Genomic DNA, 21,533 nt, shown 5'->3' with positions numbered 1-21,533 from the left:
GTCATTCCCGAGGCTATCATTCGAGAGATGGCTTGCCATTTATATGGCGACTTGATGTCCAAAAGTGAGCATGCTGGAGCCAGCACGGAAGAACAATTTAGGGCGAGACGCGGGTGTTAGGAAAAGTTTAAAAAGAGGAACCGTCTTTCACAGCGTTGCGAGAGTGCTCGGACAATGCTAACGCTTAAACTTGGATTTTACTTGTGAAGTGGGATTTCTACCAATGTTTTTAATTGTGATAAGACCTGACTTTTTTGGAAAAATATGCCAGAAGTGACTTTTATGACAGCGAAGGAGAATGGAATTTAGTAGTGGGACATGAACCAATGGAGGAGCGCCTCAAACTGCTGGTTTGTGCTAGCACTAGTGGCTATGCTTGTTTACCTCTCGCAGACTGTTCAACAAATGTCACAAATATTCAAAGTCACAAGGTAAAATGATTTTCCTCTTTAATTTTTTTATTGTACCAACATGATTGGTAACATTTTGAAGTGCACCAAAGGGACTTGTGTGTGTTTCTGTGGATGATTTGACAGTTAAGCTGGCTGTTATTGTAATGTTTGACTAAAAAAAAAGAGATTGTCATTTGTTATGTTATTTTGAAACCTTTACACAATATATACGCATTATGGTGTCGACAAAGTGTGCATTTTATAATATCAAATAGGAACTTTTGTCAAAGCTAGAACCAATTATTCATGTTTACATTGTTTCTTATGGGGAAATCTGTTTCACTTCACGAACATTTCGGTCGGCTAACCATGTTCAAGAACCAATTAAGTTTGTGGATCGAGGTTCCACAGTATTAGCTGCACTCATTAATTAAAAGGCTTCCTTTAAGCATTTGGCCATTTCTGGTTTGAGTCACAGTACAGTACACAATATTTGGAATAACAGCAATAATGATGAAACATTCCAAAAGTAAAATAAAATAAATTAATTCCATTCATCAATTTAATTTTCTACCGCTTGTCCTTTTATGGGTCGCAGGGGGTGCTGGAGCCTATCTCAGCTGCATTCACGTGGAAAGCGGGGTACACCCTGGACAAGTTGCCACCTGATTGCAGGGCCAACACAGATAGACAGACAACATTCACACTAACATCCACACACTAGGGCCAATTTAGTGTTGCCAATCAACCTATCCCCAGAAATCAATTGTTCATTTGAAATTGCAAATAAACAAACAGCAACAAGATAATGGGCATTATCCTGGCAGAAGGTCACATTGTTCCAAGCTACTATCCCTTGACTTTCAACATCAACCTTTACAGCTTAGCTTTCTGAATGAGCAGTTGAGGTAACATCTCTTGAGGACATCTTAAATAGCTAGTTAGTCATAATGTCAGGGGCCTTACATAGCATGGGAGCATACTTGAAAATGTTACATTTGACCTGTTACATGGTTCTCCAGTCATTACTCTTCCAAAACATTACTTGTGTACGACGTGTATGACCTGCTGTAAACAGTCATTTACTCACTTTGTCCTGATTGGGTTTTCAGTTATGAAAAAAAGTGTGAACTAAATATGAAAAATCCCTCTCTGTATGATGCAGTGCAGTTCTACAACACTGCTAACAACAAACCTTATAATAATCATTTGAGACGGGCATTAAAATCACTTGGTTTGTTGGAGTCCGTCAATTGATTGCTGATTATTGCAATTGAGGCAGCATGGACTGCAATTGTTGGCTGCAATTAGCCAGTCTTTTTTTTAATCTAGTTTAAACCTGAAGAACAACATTACATTATTGCAATTCTTTAATTGGCAATGATGCCACATTTTCCTTTAAAAAGGATAAACAAATATCATACAAACCCTGAAAGAAAATGTTAAAACTCAAAAATAAATGTTCTGCAACTGGATGCATTTGTACACTTTATTTTACTTTTGGATCTGTTCTCATCAACTCTTTTGGCTGAATTTTTGACACTTCCTTGTTTCATGTAATGTACCTCAGAAATGTTTGTTTTCTTGGTAGATAAAGACAAATAAAATGACAAAATTCTCAAACCTCAACACATTTACACAAATTAACATCAACAGTATAGCTATATAAAAATGTATACATTAATATAAATAAATATATAAAGTCAAGGAACTGACATAATCAGCTAAGATGCATCACTGAAAGGTGGAAAAAAATTTCATATATATTGCATGTGATATATTATATATATATATATATATATATATATATATATATATATATAGATATATATATATATATATATATATATATATATATATATGATCAGCACTGTAGGTGCTCCACAGGGGATTGTCCTGTCTCCATTCCTGTTTTCACCCTGTACACTGCAGACTTCCAGTATAGCTCCAAATCATGCTACTTGCAGAAGTACTCTGATGACTCTGCTATGTTTGGGTGTCTCGGTTATGGAGGAAAAATGGGGTACAGGACACTGATCGCTGATTTTTTGGAGTGGTCTCAGCGTTATCATTTGCTCCTGAATGTGGACAAGATCAAGGAGCTGGTTATTGACTTCAGGAAGAAGAAGCCCATTACCACCCAGGGCAGGAAGATGGCAGTAGTGGAGCAATCAATATAAGTACCTGGGATTCCACTTAAACAGCAGACTGGACTGGAAGGACAACAGCAAAGTGGAATATAAGAACGGCAAAAGCAGACTCTACTTCCTAAGGAATATTTTTTCACATTAAAGATACAGTTATGTCAAGCTTTCTGAATGTTTAACATTTTTCAGTTTTTGTCACATCTCTTCGATTTGATGTACAAACAGGAATATATGGGAACGCAGGTTTTCCTATTGTTCTGGCCATTTGGTACATATAATCACAGTCACACAATCACACACACATACGCCATTATGTTTAACAGATAAATGTTTTTGTGCAATAATGATATGAATGTAAGTCACTTAACAGTTTGATGCATATAGATTTATACTTCATGTTTGGCTCCCACATGACTTGAAGGGCTGTGTTGACTAGATGTAGTGTAGAGAAAAGTGTCAAATTATTTGAGAGAGTGCACTTCAACACCCATCATTATCCATACTTTATAACTTGTGTGCCTCTCTGCGAATAAATGGTAATTAGCAAACGGTGGAGAGAAAGAAACACGAGTCAAAACCACTGGTGTGTATCGTGAAAGATCCATGAGGTGCTGCGTTGTGTTTCTATTCTTTCAGCCTTAGTGACAGCTCCTTTTTATGTGAATGTGTGTGATGGTGTTTGTATTAATCATGTTGTGGGGAACCCACGCTGCGTATCACTGATTAGGATTAGCTTTGGGTTCAAGTTAGGATTGAAGTAAAGATTGATGTGCATGGAATTAGACTAGACCTGTTTAGTGTGTGTGTGTGTGTGTGTGTGTGTGTGTTTTCTTAGTGACTACAGTGACTATATTAAAAAACTGAGCCATACTTGCCACAGAGGGGTAGAAAACATATTCACCTTTTACTAATTAGACTACAACATGCAAAAAATAACATAAATATTATAAAAAACAGGAATATTAAACCTTTGATTCCGCACGCAGCACACAGACTGCTTTCATATTATTTTACACATTCTGTTTGGTGTCTGTCTTTACCACTGTCCTCTGAATAGATCGGAGTATGGGGTTTCAGTCTCCTTCATCAATCACAGTGATGATTGTGTGAAAAAGGAGAGATAAAAAGCCAACTGCAGCCTGTCAGGGCCATGTGAGCAGAGGACACCAATGCCTCATTTAGACAGCGGGTCTGAAGTAGCTGTTTCCCGAGACAGGAGGACAAGAAAGAGTTCACCTGCGTTAAATACAAAGTTTTCCTTTTGTAGCAAGAGAAGGAGATGCAGGAAGACAGCAAGCATCACTCTGATGTTGTGTAGATGGATACAAGTCAGATTGAGACTGACAAATGGACAAAGTTACATAGTTCTCTCAACTAGAGTATTTTCTGCTACAAAAACATCTCAGAGCATCAGCAATTTTTGATTCTGCAAGATGCAAAACTTTTGAAAACAATATTTGTTTACTTTTCTTGTGGTTGTGTTGTCCTTGATTCCAACACAGCGTGGAAGTTAGTGAAATAAACACATATTAGCAGCAAATCGGCCACACCATAGCAACAGTATTGATCAATCCGCCTGGGTACTCAAAAAATCCATCTTTCATGTCAATTCCCTCAGCGTTAACAGTTCAGAAGCTATTTGTGTCTTGAATAGACAGCCATGATATTTAGGGCAGGCAATAAAATCTACAATCACAATTTTGCATCCCTTATGATTCATTTATCACAGGGGTGAGTCACCGAATGACCTCATCATATTCATTGAAACTACAGCTGCAAGTAGGCTAAGAGGACTGCTGGGGGAGTCATCATTGTCTACACATTGGAATTCTAAACGGAGTAAATTTACATTTAAAGTTCATTCAAAGTTCATTAGCATTGACTGTATACAGTTAATCCCAAACTTCTTCATACCCTGGACACATTTTTTGGATTGAAATGGCATTCCAATGAAGCAGAATAATTTAGAAACTGTAACATATCGATGAAAATGTTTGAATGTTGTTTTGTCTTTGAGTGTACTACCGGCTGTCACCATGGAGACAATCAATGACTGCACATCCATGGCATCATGTGCCAACCTGTGATGTTTTGCTAAATTAAAGAAGATGCAGCATACAACTATAACCTGCATACCATTTAAAAAGTACCAATGATTGCCACACATCCACGAGGTGTGGCAAAATTATTCTCTGCATTTGACCGAGCAGCCTTGAGCAGCGGTGGCCGCGCCTGGAATCATTTTTGGTGATTTAACCCCCAATTCCACCCCTTGATGCTGAGTGTCAAGCAGGTAGGTAATGGGTCACATTTTTATAGTATTTGGTAGGGGTGTGGGAAAAAATCGATTCGAATACGAATCGAATCGTTTACGTTGTGCGATTCAGAATCGATTCTCATTTTTAAAAAATCTTTTTATTTTTTTATGTATTTTTTTTTTTTTTAATCAATCCAACAAACCACTACACAGCAATACCATAACAATGCAATCCAATTCCAAAACCAAACCTGACCCAGCAACACTCAGAACTGCAATAAACAGAGCAATTGAGAGGAGACACAAACACGACACAGAACAAACCAAAAGTAGTCAAACAAAAATGAGTATTATTAACAACAGTATCAATATTAGTTATAATTTCAGCGTAGCAGTGATTAAAAATCCCTCATTGACATTATCATTAGACATTTATAAAAATAATAAAAAAGAACAATAGTGGCTTACACTTGCATCCATCCATCCATTTTCTACCGCTTATTCCCTTTCGGGGTCGCGGGGGGCGCTGGCGCCTATCTCAGCTACAATCGGGCGGAAGGCGGGGTACACCCTGGTCAAGTCGCCACCTCATCGCAGGGCCAACACAGATAGACAAACAACATTCACACTCACATTCACACGCTAGGGCCAATTTAGTGTTGCCAATCAACCTATCCCATCTCATAAGCTTGACAACACAGTGTCCAATGTTTTCACAAAGATAAAATAAGTCATATTTTTGGTTCATTTAATAGTTAAATCGAATTTACATTATTGCAATCAGTTGATAAAACTGTCCTTTACAATTATAAAAGCTTTTTTTTTTTTAAATCTACTACTCTGCTAGCATGTCAGCAGACTGGGGTAGATCCTGCTGAAATCCTATGTATTGAATGAATACAGAATCGTTTTGAATTGGAAAAATATCGCTTTTGAATCAAGAATCGAATCAAATAAAAAAAAAATTGATATATTATCGAATCGTGACTCCAGGAATCGATATTGAATCGAATCGTGAGACACCCAAAGATTCACAGCCTTAGTATTTGGTAAGACTCGGCCGGGGTTTGAACTCACAACCTACCGATCTCAGGGCGGACACATTTCTGGGTTAATAGGAGCACTCTCCAATGTGATTTAGGCCAGGGGTCTTTAAACTTTTTGACTTGGGGCCCACTCAAAAATGTACACTGAATTTGTAATCTTACTCTTGATTTTATCCGTAGTCAATAATTACATCTAACATACTTACAATGTACAACCTTGTCAAATGATATGTAGCCACATGTTGGTCATACAAATTATTTATTCAACATATAAACTTTAGGTTTAAGTGAAGCTGATTAGAAAAATAAGTACTAACCAAATATTCGGCATATAAAGGGAATCATAAATAATTTACACAAATTATCACGCATAGGGACGGCGTGGCGCAGTGGGGAGAGTGGCTGTGCACAACCCGAGGGTCCCTGGTTCAAATCCCACCTAGTACCAACCTCGTCACGTCCGTTGTGTCCTGAGCAAGACACTTCACCCTTCCTCCTGATGGGTGCTGGTTGGCACCTTGCATGGCAGCTCCCTCCATCAGTGTGTGTGTGAATGGGTAAATGTGGAAGTATTGTCAAAGCGCTTTGAGTACCTTGAAGGTAGAAAAGCGCTATACAAGTACAACCCATTTATAATTTAATAAATTATATTGTGCTAAAATAAATTAACAATAAATATGTTTTTGAACTATACTGTCAATAAAATAAAGTGCAAATGAAGATTCAGCTTTACTACTTTGTGCCCATAATACATGTCTCTGTTTGTTTGAGATTGTAATTACTGCCACAAGTGGGGGAAAGGTGTATTACAACAGAATACAGCTAAGAAACAGATATTGTTGGTGGCTCCTTAGGGGGCGCTTGCGACCCAACAACGGGCCCTAAGGTTAAGACAAAACAAAGGAACTGAAGGTGTGCTCTGGGAGTCGTGACTATCAGTTTTTGGCACTACACCGGCACTAAATGGGATGTTACTCTGAAATGATCCAGATGTAAGAAAACGCTGAGTGGGATAATGTTTGGGGAAATTTTACACGTATTAAAAATAATGCCAGCAGACACAAATATGAAACAATTGATTTCAATTGGAGTCTGCTTGTTCCAAATCAGTCGCTTAGTGAGTAATATTATGTTTTTGATCTACATTTAAAACCCTAACTTGTGTCCTTTGGTCAAAACTTTGCAAACATTCCATTAACAGATACATTGTTAAGCCTCCTTTTGAGTGTCTCTTCAAATCGTGTTGTTTTTTGGGCTGTCTTCTTTACATGCAATGGATCTCCTCTACGCCTTACCCCCGCAGCTGGCTGCGACTGTGTCTCCGCCCCATCTGCTGTGTTTGCATTTTTACAGACAAATATAATTTGTTTGAACAATATGCTTCTTTAAATTACAAATGAAAACAGCTGAGCATTTTAGTATTCAACCGTATATAAATGTGCCGTAGTTGTGAGTTCAAACCCCAGCCGAGTCATACCAAAGACTATAAAAATGGGACCCACTACCTCCCTGCTTGACACTCAGCATCAAAGGTTGGAATTGGGGGTTAAATCACCAAAAATGATGACCGGGCGTGACACCACTGATGCCCACTGCTCCCCTCACCTCCCAAGGGGTGGAACAAGGGGATGGGTCAAATGCAGAGGAAAAATTTTACCACACCTAGTGTGTGTGACAATCATTGGTACTTTAACTTTAACTTACAAAAGGTTGTCTAGTACTTTGATTCTGATCAACTACACTTCTCAAAATTAATCCGACTGAATTGTTTTGTGTGTTTTTAAATAGAAGAAAAATGCAGGTGTTGTCATGGACAAATCCACTGAGAGAAGAAATGGAAATGGATTAAAACCACTTTCTCCCCTTTCAAGTTGCATGCATTATTTAATGCTTCATAACTGGGCTAAAACAATCTTTTGAGACAATGAGTGCTGCAAAGACACATCAAAGTATAACTGGAGGGTTTTGCCAACTTGTAAGTGTAACAATGTTGTGTTTTTGTTGTATGAGAACCAAAGCCCAGATGACAGTTGCGGTTGGAATCATTCGCCTAATTGTCCAGCCAATAGAGCCACAAAACCCCAAAGGATGAACGACTGCTGCAGACTCCCAAATGCATGTGTATGCCTGAGAAGAAAAGAGAGCGTTGGGCTAAAAGCATGTTAAGCACTATGATGGTCAGTTTCAGTTAAACAGCTATTTGTAGTCAAGCCCATCACCATATTTCTAATTGAACAGAAAGAGCTGAAGAGTGCAATAACCACAAATAACAAGCAACTCTCTTGGTCCTCCCAGTAGAACATTTGTGCACTGGTTTGTGGATTTGCAAAAGCATCCGTGTGATTCTTCCAGCGATTAGATATTTTGTTATATGGAGATGTGTTTTAAATAATTAATCTGTTGTGCAGGAGCCCCGCTGCGGTTCTCATTCCACTGCAGCAGTGCACTCTCAGCCAACAGGCATAAGAGATATGCTCACAAAAGCAAATGCTAACTCTTTTTTAAATCACTGGTGCAAATCTTTTAATTTACTTGTATACTGTATACCATACTCAGCTTGGGTGCCAAATGTTTACAGCAATGCTTGTTGCCTGCCATTTACAAGTTGATAAAAGTGAGGTGCCGTAGATAAATCATAAATCAAAGCAAGCGGTTGCAAAATATTTCATTTAAAAATCTATAGCCTTTCAGTGAAAGCAGCTCTTATAATAATGTGCAATTACATAGTAGCGGTGCAACAACAAGGAAATATGACATACCACTCTAATATCTATTTTAGAATTTTACAAATTGTTCTACTGAAAGTGAAGAGAAGTGTATGAAGAGACAATGTGACGAGCTGCTGCTAGCCATCCCCGCAGCAGTTCCATTCTCATCTCCCAACAAAGGGAACTTTCTGTGCACAACTAGTCATAACTCATGTTTGATTGTAGGAGGAATGGATTAAACGTGACTGAACTCAAATATTCACCGGTGCTAAATGTTGAAAAGATTGCCTCCAACTACCAACAACTCACTCTGCAGACAAATATGGCCACATTTTAGTGCAGTCATAAAAATGCAACATAAAAGCCACCAATTGTCCCTTCTGCAAGGCAATGACTCTACATTTTACCTTTTTACCGCATTTCCAAATTGAAGGTGAAATAAAGTCTATTACTTCCAACCAGCATCACTTGATGTCAATAGCTATGTGCACATGGATATATTTGATCGGATTGAAAGACGAATCTTAATAAAAATGCTTCATGTAAACATGCCATTCAGAATATTCAGACCCGATCGCACACTTTCCGATTAAAATTTAATTCAGATCAAGACGGGTGGTTTATGCTGAAAGTCATTTGGATTGTAGCGCATTAAAACACATTTTCCGAATTTGGGAATAAAATTATCCTTACTGCGCTTGTCTTTGATGTCAGCTATACTTTGGTGGTTGAGCCGGGATTAAATTGAATAGTCTCGGAATGAAGCAATTGTCTTGCTGCTGTCTCCCCATTCAACATGTACAGAATCAGTGTTATGTCCTGTTAAGTTTGTTGCTTTAAAATGAAACTAGCAAAAGTAAAAAAATGGCATGGAGTGTCATGTGTCAATATAACGATAAAGGAGGGGCTCCAGTTATCGTCTTAAAGAGCTGTTTTATTCACCACATTAAAGCTACTCCAAATGCTAACTGCTAGCTTCAAACACATTCACACAATGTTGAAACATGAAGACGGTCCGCAACCCGTACATAAGCACAACATAAAAAGCGCAGAACAGCTCCATTTCATAAAGAGAGGTAAAACAAAAGTAGTGAAAAGAAAGAAAACAATTTTAAATAAACTCTGCGAGAACTTTGGACAAGCATAAATAAACACTGCAAGAACGTCGGACAAGCAGAAATGCTCAAAGCCATGTTTGTTAACAGTGGAAGTCTAGTGCTTCTTCAGCACCTGGAGTGAGCAAACTCGTCCAAAAGATAGTGCCATGACACAAATAATAGTACACCTTTCCGTTTACCTGTATGTTCAGGGCATGCTCTTTGATGCATGAAAATGCACATCATGATCAGATTAGGGCTGGGCGATATAGCCTTTTTTTAATATCTCGTTATTTTTAGGCCATGTCATGATACACGATATATATCTCAATATTTTGCCTTAGCCTTGAATGAACACTTGATGCATATAATCACAGCACTATGATGATTATATGTGTCTACATTAAATCATTATTGTTCATACTGCATTAAAATATGCTCATTTTAAACTTTCATGCAGAGAGAAATCACAACAAAGTCAACTGACCAAAACTGTATTTTTTAAACAGTTATTAAGCAGTGGCAGAAACATTCATGTCATTTTAAAACAGAAAGTACAAGATTGTCAGAAACATTTAAAAAAAAAAGCTGTGAGTGCACTTTCTTGCATGATGTCACTAATATGACATATCAAAACAACACTAAAATGAAGTGTACTTTTTGTACAGAACGCCACTACAATAGTTTCCAACAAATAAAGTGCACTTTTGTGCATGATGTCACACAAAATATTTAAATAACTGTCAAATAAAAATTAGCTGCATAATAGGAAATCAAATACTGTATGTCATTCGCTATGTGGTTGGTTCCTGTGGACATTATCTCCTTCTAGATAGATAGATAGATAGATAGATAGTACTTTATTTATTCCGTCAGGAGAGTTCCTTCAGGAAAATTACAATTTTCAGCACAATCCCATTCAAGATCAGACAAACATTACAGGGTGACAGAACAGGATCGCTGACGGGTCTGCCGGCTTCCAGCGCCCCTTACAAAAAAGATGACATACAGGTAAACAAAGGGGGGTGGGGGAGAAAAAAATAGAAAATTAAAATAAAATTTAAAAATCGGTCTTAGCCTAGGCCCTGGAGTAGGGGTGCAGACTGAGGCCAAGGGAAAAAATAAATAAATAAATACAATTAAATAAAATACAACTCATAGCCATAGTACACATCCCTCTTCCATGTGTGTAAGAGGGAAACATCAAACATCAAAGAACACAGAGGACATTAAAGACATTAAAGCAGCAGATACAACCAGACACTTCTACATACAGCTATGAATAAAAAGTAAAATAAACATATACACTGTGGTGGCCTCTGCGGTGTTCCACGCCATCGTCTGCTGGGGTGGAAGGAGCATGGCCAGAGACAGAAGCAGACCCAACAAGGCAACCAAGACAGCCGACTCCACTCTCGGCCAGTGTCCAGTCCGCATGGATGAGCGAGGATACGTCCAAGGTGACTGAGGTGTCCGACACCTGCTCACCCAGTCAAGACACCGCGAAGCCTCTCCGTCCCAGTAGCTCAGTGCTAGCTCCACAGTCCAGTTCTGTTGTTGACTATTCTTTTAATACAGTGTGGAAGTGTAAATGGTTGCCACGGCATTTTGTTGGTCTGGCACCGAACGGAGATGTTGACATGCGGAGTAAACACTCTTCATTCTGTACCAGGTGACTTTTCAAATGATGCTACATATTAGCAGTAACGCTACTTTTTGTAGCAATGCTTTTGCCCCACACTTGACAAATTAAGATTGTCTATTGGACAAATTGAAGCCAAACCACCACCAGACGATGGACCCCCTGCTGTTTTTCTTGGGAATTAATTCTTCCTTCATTTGTTACCAGATTTGCACATTCTTTCTCTCGTATTACCACTTGCACCACAGCTAACGTTACCCATGCCGCTACCTCTCTGCTCCGCGAGGGCGTATACAAATGTGACGTATGTGAGAAAGTGAGCCTGTTTTATGTCTCTGTGAGAAGGAGAGACAACAAACAGTGAGCAAAGCTTGTAGTGTAATGCCCGCAGCCAAAAGCAACTGCGTGAGAACGTATACTCGAATATCACGATATAGTCATTTTATATATTGCACAGACACAACCACGCGATATATCAAGTATATCGATATATCGCCCAGCCCTAGATCAGATCATGTTTTTCAGGGCCCATGGACACAGTAAGATTCTAATCTGAATCATGATCAGATTAAATAAATGAAGGCTAATATTGTTTTTAGCAATATTGGGCTAATGCCGGGCTTTCACATAGAGCGGCACAATTTTGGTCACAAATTAAATTTGTATTTATTTCCCAGAAAAAAATGTTATTTTATATTAAACATTTTTGGTAAACACTTAAATCCTACAACAGAATGTATTTCAAATACATATATATTGGAAAAGAGTAAACAAATGTTTCTATTGGGTGCAATTGAATAACAGTAACGTAAAGTGATAACCTTTACAATATCCTTAATCAAACAAAAATGATTAAACTTAATCTAAAAATACAGTGAGTGTGAATGTTGTCTGTCTATCTGTGTTGGCCCTGCGATGAGGTGGCGACGTGTCCAGGGTGTACGCCGCCTTCCGCCCGATTGTAGCTGAGATAGGCGCCAGTGGCCCCCGCGACCCCAAAAAGGGAATAAGCGGTAGAAAATGGGTGGATAATTATAAACAAAGACACAGTATCTTATTCTGGAATAAAGAGACAGCTACACCTTATTTGACTTTACAAATAAAAAGTATTCGTACCATCTTGAAACAAAGAAAAACAAAGTGCTTTCACCACATCTTCGGGCATTGAAATGTTTGCAACAGGATTGTTTGGTTTGTCATGTAAGATGTTTCGCCTCTCATCCAAGTAGGCTTCATGGACTTTGCAGCAAAGATCACATCCTAAGGACCAGTCACCCCACACTCACAAAAAAAACAATCTGATGTATGCTATCCAGTGTTATGATGAATGCACTCACTCATTTATTGGGGAAACAAAACAACTACTAAGGCAATGTTTGAGAGAAACAGCACTCCTTTGAGAACAAAAAAGTACATATTCTGGACAGGGACAATGGATTGTACAAAAGAGGAGTGAGGTAAGCCATCTAAGTCAAGGTTGAAATACCATGCCCTAACAGAGGAGGTGGGCTAAGACGTCACTTATCTTCCACATACAACACTGTGCTTTCAACCACTCCCAAAAGACTCTGTAATTTAGCCCACAACAAATGTGTTTACAACTCAATGGAATGCTAGCGTAGTTAAGTCTGCCTATGTTGGGCTGATAGTGGTTGATCCACAGCGATTATTCTGCCACACAATACCTCAATAATAACGAGGAGAAATTACACTTCAATGACTGTCGTTGACAGTAGGATTGCTTGCATCTCAAAAAAAAAAAATTGCACCAAGATAGGGCGAAACCATCCTTGCCAAGGCACACCCTCTTGGTGTTGGATTATAGATTTCGGGGTTTTGACACAAGCCACTAGACGAGATCAGACCAATCTAAGTCTTAAACTAGAGCTGACCAATACACGGTAAGTCTATGAGCATGAACTGATAAAGCCCACTTGGATGAGAAGCGAAATGTCTTCCAAGACAAATAAAGCAGTCTATCTGTGATCAATTGAATGCCCTGAAATGACAATGACCTGGATGAATGAGAACATCCATAACCACATCTGAAATCCTCTCCCACTAAGGTTATCTGCTTCATAGCAGTTGGCAGTGGGGTTTTTCTTTGCGCAGTCTGTAATACAACACTCTACACTGCATGTAGTTCTTCTCAAAGTACTGTAAATTGTCTGTCGTGCTGCTTTGTTTAGTAGAAACGGCCTACAGACAAAACTGTGAAGCTGTACCAATTGACTGACTTGCACTTGCACTTTTTCAACTGCCCAACAGTGTGTGGGGAGCGTCATAAGTCTTTTGCAGGAAACAGGAGCTAACAGTAGACTGGAGGCGCGAGACATGATAGAGTAAAATCAATTTCCAAATAATTTTTTTAACATCGCCAAAAGTAATTGATCTGATCATGATTTAAAATTGATTAACTGTGCTGCCCTATTTTCAATAAATAATAATTATCTATTATCATCATGAGCTCAAATGAAGTACATAACCCTCATCTGATGTAAGCATTGCACCGCCTTGCATCAGTTTTGCTGACTAAGAAGTGAATAGGTCATTTGGGGGTGCTGAATCTAATCACAGCATCACAAGAGTTTTTGGTTGTCACATCAATATAAGTATTGCATTATTTTGGAAAATAACTATACATTAAGTGTGCTGATTCATTTTTTTAATTGTAGACTTTATTTTAGATCAGTGGTTCTCAAACTGTGGTAACTTGTGGTACGTGGGCTCTATCTAAAGGTATGCCAAATAATCACTGAGTTGAAGTAGAGTGCTTTTTTTTCCTATATTCAAACAGTGTTAATCCCGGCTGAGTCATACCAAAGATTCTAAAAATGGGACTCATTACCTCCTTGCTTGGCACTCAGCATTAAGGGTTGGAATTGGGGGTTAAATCACCAAAAATTATTCCCGGGCGCGGCACCGCTGCTGCCCACTGCTCACCTCACCTCCCAGGGGGTGATCAAAGGTGATGGGTCAAATGTAGAGAATAATTTTGCCACACCAATTTTGTGTGTGCGACAATCATTGGTACTTTAACTTTAACTTTACTGTTTAAACTGTGTGTCATGTTACAGTGGCCTAGTAGTTAAAGTGTCCGCCCTGTGATCGGTAGGTTGTGAGTTCAAACCCCGGCCGAGTCATACAAAATACTATAAAAATGGGACCAATTACCTCCATGCTTGGCACTCAGCATCAAGGGTGGGAATTGGGGGTTAAAACACCAAAAATGATTCCTGGGCGCGGCACTGCTGCTGCCCACTGCTCTCCTCACCTCTCAGGGGGTGGATCAAGGGGATGGGTCAAATGCAGAGGAAAAATTTCACCACACCTGTGTGTGACAATCATTGGTACTTTAACTTAACTTAAATTATTAAATACACTTGTAAAGTAAAACTTCTGCCTTGTTTTCAAAGAATACTTGGGTCTACTACGCTACTGTATTTCAATGTCGGTCATTATGGTGGTGCTTGGAGTGCCAAGTTCTTTCCCAGGTGGTACTTGGTGAAAAAAAGTTTGAGATGTTAGAGAACATTGAAAACTAACACTTATTTTAGGGCTCTAAGCACTACTCGAGCACTCCCATTGCGTTTAGAGGGAGTATAAACACAATGGCAGATGCTTGCTTTAACATTTTAACCTCGTAAAGGCCAGCGTCCATGCAGTGGACACTTGTATTATGCAGAACAGGGCTTTTTTTGTTTTAAATTTGTAACTCTTCCAAAAGAAACAGACCAAAAACAAAAGTCCACTACACAGAACGCTGGTTGTCAATACAAGAATAATAGTGAAGGTAATAGTTCAGCACCTGATCCTTAGCTTTCTGGAAGCATGGCCCATAGAACAATTAAGTTGGATACACCTGGTGTAGGTGGTATTATTTACATTTTTTGGGGCAGATTTTAAAGGCAAAGTATTGTTTCATTATATCTCAGTGTAACCACAGTGCATCTTCACTGTGCACAGCTTTTCAACATCCCCACAAATTATTTTAATATCTGCCCTCAAAGGTATTATTGTGCTCTCCCTACAGTCTTAATATGTGTGTTTAATATAGTTCAGGTTAGCTTAACAGTTTACCATTTTTCTTTATTTTCCTTAACCTTTCTCCCCTGCAGTCCTCTGGCACACCCAGGGGGAGGTACCTAATACCTGAAAACCACGGACCTAATCCATTGGTAGTCGGTTGTATCTGTGTGTGTTACAACATTGATTAATGGCATCTTATTGTATGCTTTTGAAAAATATACGGTAATTATTATTTAGTTTTCAGTTTGTAAACCAGAATGTACGAAATGATTTTTCCATCAAACTTTGGGGTGGGACTTGTCTAAACAAAAAGAAACCACTGAATTTTGGGGGAGTTTCAGGAAATAATTTGCATTCCAACATAGGACTTTCTATTCTCCTTTTTCCCATAGTGCAAAAAGTATATTATTTATGACAAAATCTTGGCACCTACAGCAGGTGATTATGTAGGAAAGGTGTATATTTTGGAGGGGATCCAAACTACGCTTGTCCGGCCTTGGTCGAGGTCAGTGTTCTGCTGAGTGTCAAAATTATTTTCCAAGAAACTATGCAGCACAGTATATGTTGCTTTTTTAATGCACATACATAATGAGAGTGGGCACCCCTTGAATGTCTCTCAAGAGCCGGTGTTCTGTGAAAATGTGCAACCAGTTAGCATTTGTGACCCAACGCTATTGAGCATGTGCATGCATGCGAATCAACGCTGAAAGTTTTCTTGAACAAAGTAACCATAGCAATTAAAACATTTATAAAACGTTGCTTGATTGTGGTTATTTTTAGCATTAATTTACATATCAGGAAGTGAACCAAACCAAAAATGGTAACAACCTTTATTAACCTAAAATGCATGGCTGGTTGTTTGTCTACAGTGACTCTCAAACTTTGGTTTGTGTACTACACTGGCTCCATCTTATGGTACACCAAATAATCACTTAATTTAATATTTAAACACAATGTTACTGTTCAAACTATGTGTGATGTTACAGCGGCCAAAATATTAAATACAACCTCTGCCTTGTTTTTAATGAATATTTAGGCCTACTACGATACTGTATTTTAAAGTTGGTCATTACGGTGGTACTTGGAGAGCTTAAGTGTTTTTGTAAGGGGGACTTTGTTTGAGAACCACATTGTTTTTTTTGATTGATTGAAACTTTTATTAGTAGACTGCACAGTACAGTACATATTCCGTACAATTGACCACTAAATGGTAACACCTGAATAAGTTTTTCAACTTGTTTAAGTCGGGGTCCATGTTAATCAATTCATGGTAAACTGTATGGTGACATTATGTAGTTCCAACAATAAGCATATTTGACAACCTCATATACAAATAATAATAAAAAATCACTTGTCCAGGACCAGACCTTTTCTGAAAACTTAGTCGAAATCCGCCCATTACTTATGACGCTAACTATCAGATTACGGAACTGGTTGCATTTTTTTTATTTTTTTATGAAGCAGCACGTTTTTTTCTGAACACCGGCTACGCCCAAAAAAAGTGTGTCTCTGTGTGTGCGTGTGTGTGTGTGTGTGTGTGTGTGTGTGTGTGTGTGTGTGTGTGTGTGTGTGTGTGTGTGTGTGTGTGTGTGTGTGTGTGCGCATTCTTGTATTTGTACTCTTCTTGCTCCATCAACAATGAAAAGTACCTTCCATATGTGGACCGGTGAACAAGTTAGGACCAAGATCATGGTCCCAATACGGAAAACCATTGCATCTAACAGAGAATGTCTCATTTGCACCCCAAAATTAGGGTGGTCCCAAAAAGGAGTGAATTTTCAAATTGACTTGATTGATTGATTGAGAAGTTTATTGACAACTTAAAGAATGTAATCCATGTAATGCTTTAAAAAGGCAAATGGATGGCGCAAAAAGCCAAAAAGTTTGTTTCCATTCTGGTCCATTATATATTCATCACTGTGTGTTGGTTTTAAAAGTGCTCCCCATATGGTCAAAATATGAAATAACAAGCGTGTGTAAGAAATTGGGTAAAATCCTTATTATTTTTTTTTTTTTAAACACGTATATTTAGACATACTGTAATAACTTCAAGTAAATAATGAAGATTAAAAACCATCCATCCATTCTTCAGCTTATCTTAAATCTCCATAAATGATTCCCGGGCGCGGCACCGCTGCTGCCCACTGCTCCCCTCACCTCCCAGGGGGTGATCAAGGGTGATGGGTCAATTGCAGAGAATAGTTTCGCCACACCTATTGTGTGTGTGACAATCATTGGTACTTTAACTTTTAACGTATGTATATATTACTAATGTTGTAAACGGTAGGAGGCCATGGGAAAGACCCAGGACACATTGGGAAGACTATCTCTCCCGGCTGGCCTGGGAACGCCTCAGGATCCCCCGGGAGGAGCTAGACAAAGTGGCTAGGGAGAGGGAAGTCTGGGCTTCCCTGCTTAGGCTGCTGCCCCCGCGACCCGACCTTGGATAAGCGTAAAAAGATGGATAGATGGATACAAATCTTTGTATATCTAGAAAGGGTGGTCCTAAAGAGCTAAGCATTCTTCAGAGGTCTGAAGAAGGTTACAAATACAAGAATGTGTGTGTTACGGGGACACCATGGAGAGAGCCTATAATGAGAGCTGTTCTTTCAGTGCCAAGGTGGACAAGCAACATTACACTCCATAATACAAAGTGTTTAAAGGCCTACTGAAATGAGATTTTCTTATTTAAACGGGGATAGCAGGTCCATTTTATGTGTCATACTTGATCATTTCGCGATATTGCCATATTTTTGCTGAAAGGATTTAGTAGAGAACATCCACGATAAAGTTCACAACTTTTGGTGTTAAGAGAAAAGCCCTGCCTCTACCGGAAGTGGCAGACGATGACGTCACACGTGTGGGGGCTCCTCACATATTCACTTTGATTTTAATGGGAGCCTCCAACAAAAAGAGCTATTCGGACCGAGAAAATGACAATTTCCCCATTAATTTGAGCAAGGATGAAAGATTCGTGTTTGAGGATATTGATAGCGACGGACAAGAAAAAAGAAAAAAAAACGCGATTGCATTGGGACGGATTCCGATGTTTTTAGAGACAATTACTAGGATAATTCTGGGAAATCCTTTATCTTTCTATTGTGTTGCTAGTGTTTTAGTGAGTTAAATAGTACCTGATAGTCGGAGGTGTACGTCCACGGGTGTCTTGACGCCAATGTCTCAGGGGAGTCGACGGCAGCTTTATGGATGGCACAAGCTCAGCTGTTCTCCGGTAAGAAGCGACTTTTTACCATAATTTTCTCACCGAAATCTGCTGGTTGACATTCCTTTGTGATTCATGTTCTCTTCATAGTGATTCAGAGTAAGGTTTCACCTCCAGGAATTTTAAACAAGGAATCACCGTGTGTTTGTGTGGCTAAAGGCTACAGCTTCCCAACTCCATCTTTCTACTGTGACTTCTCCAATATTAATTGCACAAATTGCAAAAGATTCAGCAACACAGATCTCCAAAATACTGTGTAATTATGCAGTTAAAGCAGACGACTTTTAGCTGTGTGTGTGCACAGCGCTCATACTTCCTAAAAACCTGTGACGTCTTGCGTACACATCATCATTAGACGTTTTCAAGACGAAACTCCCGGGAAATTTAAAATTGTAATTTAGTAAACTAAAAAGGCCTTACTGGCATGTGTTGCAATGCTAATATTTAATTGATATATAAACCATCAGACTGCGTGGTGGGTAGTAGTGGGTTTCAGTAGGCCTTTAAATTGCCAAATTTGCACAGTACACTTTCGTTTTGCAACAATCTGATGATCCCAAACAGAAAAGTAGTGCACACTTGCCTGGAAGAGGCGCAGGATATTGGCAACCATGATCGATACCGAACCCGCTGAGGCTCCGATGACGCCCACCACTTTTTCAGGCTTGACGAAAACCGGCGGCTCCCCGTTGGTGCATCTCACATCCGAGGTGTCCTTGGTGATGAGGGCCTGGACAAAAGTTAGAGACTGCTCCAGCGCATAGGTATCCCTTGAACAAGTGTCCAGCACCCGGGCGCCGAGGGTGATGTTGGGCAAGAGTTGCTCGTCCTGGTTGATCTGGTCCAAGGCGTACATCATGGCTTCCAGCCGCTGGATGCCGTTCTCTTTCTTCAAGTCCCCACACGGCGCACCGTCCACCCCTCTGGCGTGAACGGGGAAAAGTCCGCCGATGGTCAACTGGCCCTCGGTCCGGACCGAATGCGGCGCGTAAGTCTCCTGAGCCCGCGTCAGGTCCAGCAGAGTCCGCGTGAGGAAAACCACTCTCCAGAGAGAGCCCAGAACTGGACGAGCCATGTTTAACTTTAAAATATCGAGTGGAAGACAGAAGCGGAGGGCTAGGGAGGAAGGGGGGGAACTTTCTTAAAGCGTAGCCATTCTTGCTCGTCACCGGGGAGGAGAATCAACAAGCTGGGCTACGCAAGAGCCGAGACGCGGTCCGTGATGGAAGCTCGCTGTGCCCATCGCCTCGCTGCCAGCTTGTTGAATGGCGAAGCCTCGCAGAAAAAGAAAAAAAAAGGCTTCAGCTGTGTCCGCTTGGGCTGGAAATGCACCACGCAATACACAATAAAACAAAGTCAACACACGCAATATATAACGGATCAATACTTAAAACTGAGCTCCAGCAGAAGTGGGTGACATTCTTGTTGTGGAGCAACTCCACGGGGGGTGCATCTTATCCTTCCCACAGCCTGCAGACATGGAGGAGGGGGAAACAAGAGCGCAACGACGAGTAAGTCCTTTCTGAGCGGCGGGAAAAGAAGAAGAGAGAGAGAGAGAGAAAGAGAAAAAAATGTAGCTAATTACAGATTGCCTCTCTCTCTCTCTGCAACCGGTCGTGAATGAGTCACAGCGAGGGATGCACAGTTTGTATCCCCCTTTTTTTTCCACGGGAGGAGGACGTCACTCGGCTGCTTGGAAGAAACGATACAGGAACGTCACCTCCCGCTTTTTCGGAAGTGAGCAAACAAGAGCGTCGGCTGAATAATTCTCTTTAATTTGCATAGTATCTCGCTCTACTTCTCCTCGCATTGATTGCCATCAAACACACGCAGGCACAGAAAGTGTGAGAAGACGTGACAGCGACATGCGGCTCAGTGTGTCTGCGCGGCTGAGGGCTGCAGGGATGAAGTGATGCCAATGAGGGGGATGCCTCCCCTGGAATAGTTTTGTATTCATTATGGTGCACCTTTAAAACGGTGATGGGGGGGAGGGGGGGGGTTGTTGGAGAAGGTCCAGGCTGGTCGCCCAGGCAACGCATTTTTCACAAGACAAGTCTGATTCATTTTTCACACACACAAACACAGAATTATAACCATGCCACAGAAGCAAGAAACCCTTACATCCCCTGAACAAAACACCCCATCGTCACCAAATACCACACAGATGGTGCTTTTTTTAACAAACCAACTGATATCTCACCAATTTTCACGGGCAGAACATTAGTCAGGGAGTTTCTTGGCAGCGGTGTCCAAATTTAAAAAGCAAGATTGGTATTCAGAGTAGCACATTAAAGCCCTACTGAAATGAGATTTTCTTATTCAAACGGGGATAGCAAATCCATTCTATGTGTCATAATTGATCATTTCACGATATTACCATATTTTTTGCTGAAAGGATTTAGTAGAGAACATCCACGTTAAAGTTCGCAACTTTCGGTGCTAAGACAAAAGCCCTGCCTCTACCGGAAGTCGCAGACGATGACGTCACATGTTGAGGGCTCCTCACATATTCACATTGTCTTTAATGGGAGCCTCCAACAAAAAGTGCTATTCGGACCGAGAAAACAACAATTTTTCCATTAATTTGAGCGAGGATGAAAGATTCGTGTTTGAGGATATTGATAGCAACGGACTGGAAAAAAAAAAGTATAAAAAAAAAAAAAACGCGATTGGTACGGATTCCGATGTCCGCTCTCCAAGAAAAACAGTTATTCAGACCGAGAAAACGACAATTTTCCCATTAATCTGAGCGAGGATGAAAGATTAGTGTTTGAGGATATTGATAGCGACGGACTGGAAAAAAAAAAAAAAAGTAAAAAAAAAAAAAAAAACACGATTGGGACGGATTCCGATGTCCGCTCTCCAACAAAAACAGCAATTCGGACCGAAAAAACTACAATTTCCCCATTAATTTGAGCAAGGATGAAAGATTCGTGTTTGAGGATATTGATAGCGACGGACTAGAAAAAAAAAACGCGATTGCAATCGCGTT

The 21,533-nt window shown here is 39.9% G+C and overlaps 1 protein-coding gene across 1 annotated transcript in view; it reads right to left on the bottom strand.

The window, feature by feature from the left end:
• Positions 1-20,141, bottom strand: part of LOC133554901 (metabotropic glutamate receptor 7-like) — a 297,424-nt gene extending 277,283 nt beyond the window's left edge. The window contains exon 1 of the mRNA XM_061904168.1: positions 19,125-20,141. Within this exon, the coding sequence (XP_061760152.1) occupies positions 19,125-19,616 (492 nt within the window). The 5' untranslated portion in view covers positions 19,617-20,141. The remainder of the gene's footprint in view (positions 1-19,124) is intronic.
• Between the last annotated feature and the right edge of the window lie 1,392 nt (positions 20,142-21,533).

The sequence above is a fragment of the Nerophis ophidion genome, linkage group LG06, assembly GCF_033978795.1.
Source record: "Nerophis ophidion isolate RoL-2023_Sa linkage group LG06, RoL_Noph_v1.0, whole genome shotgun sequence".
In the NCBI taxonomy this organism is placed as follows: Eukaryota; Metazoa; Chordata; class Actinopteri; order Syngnathiformes; family Syngnathidae; genus Nerophis; species Nerophis ophidion.
This window is presented reverse-complemented; position numbering and strand designations above follow the sequence as displayed.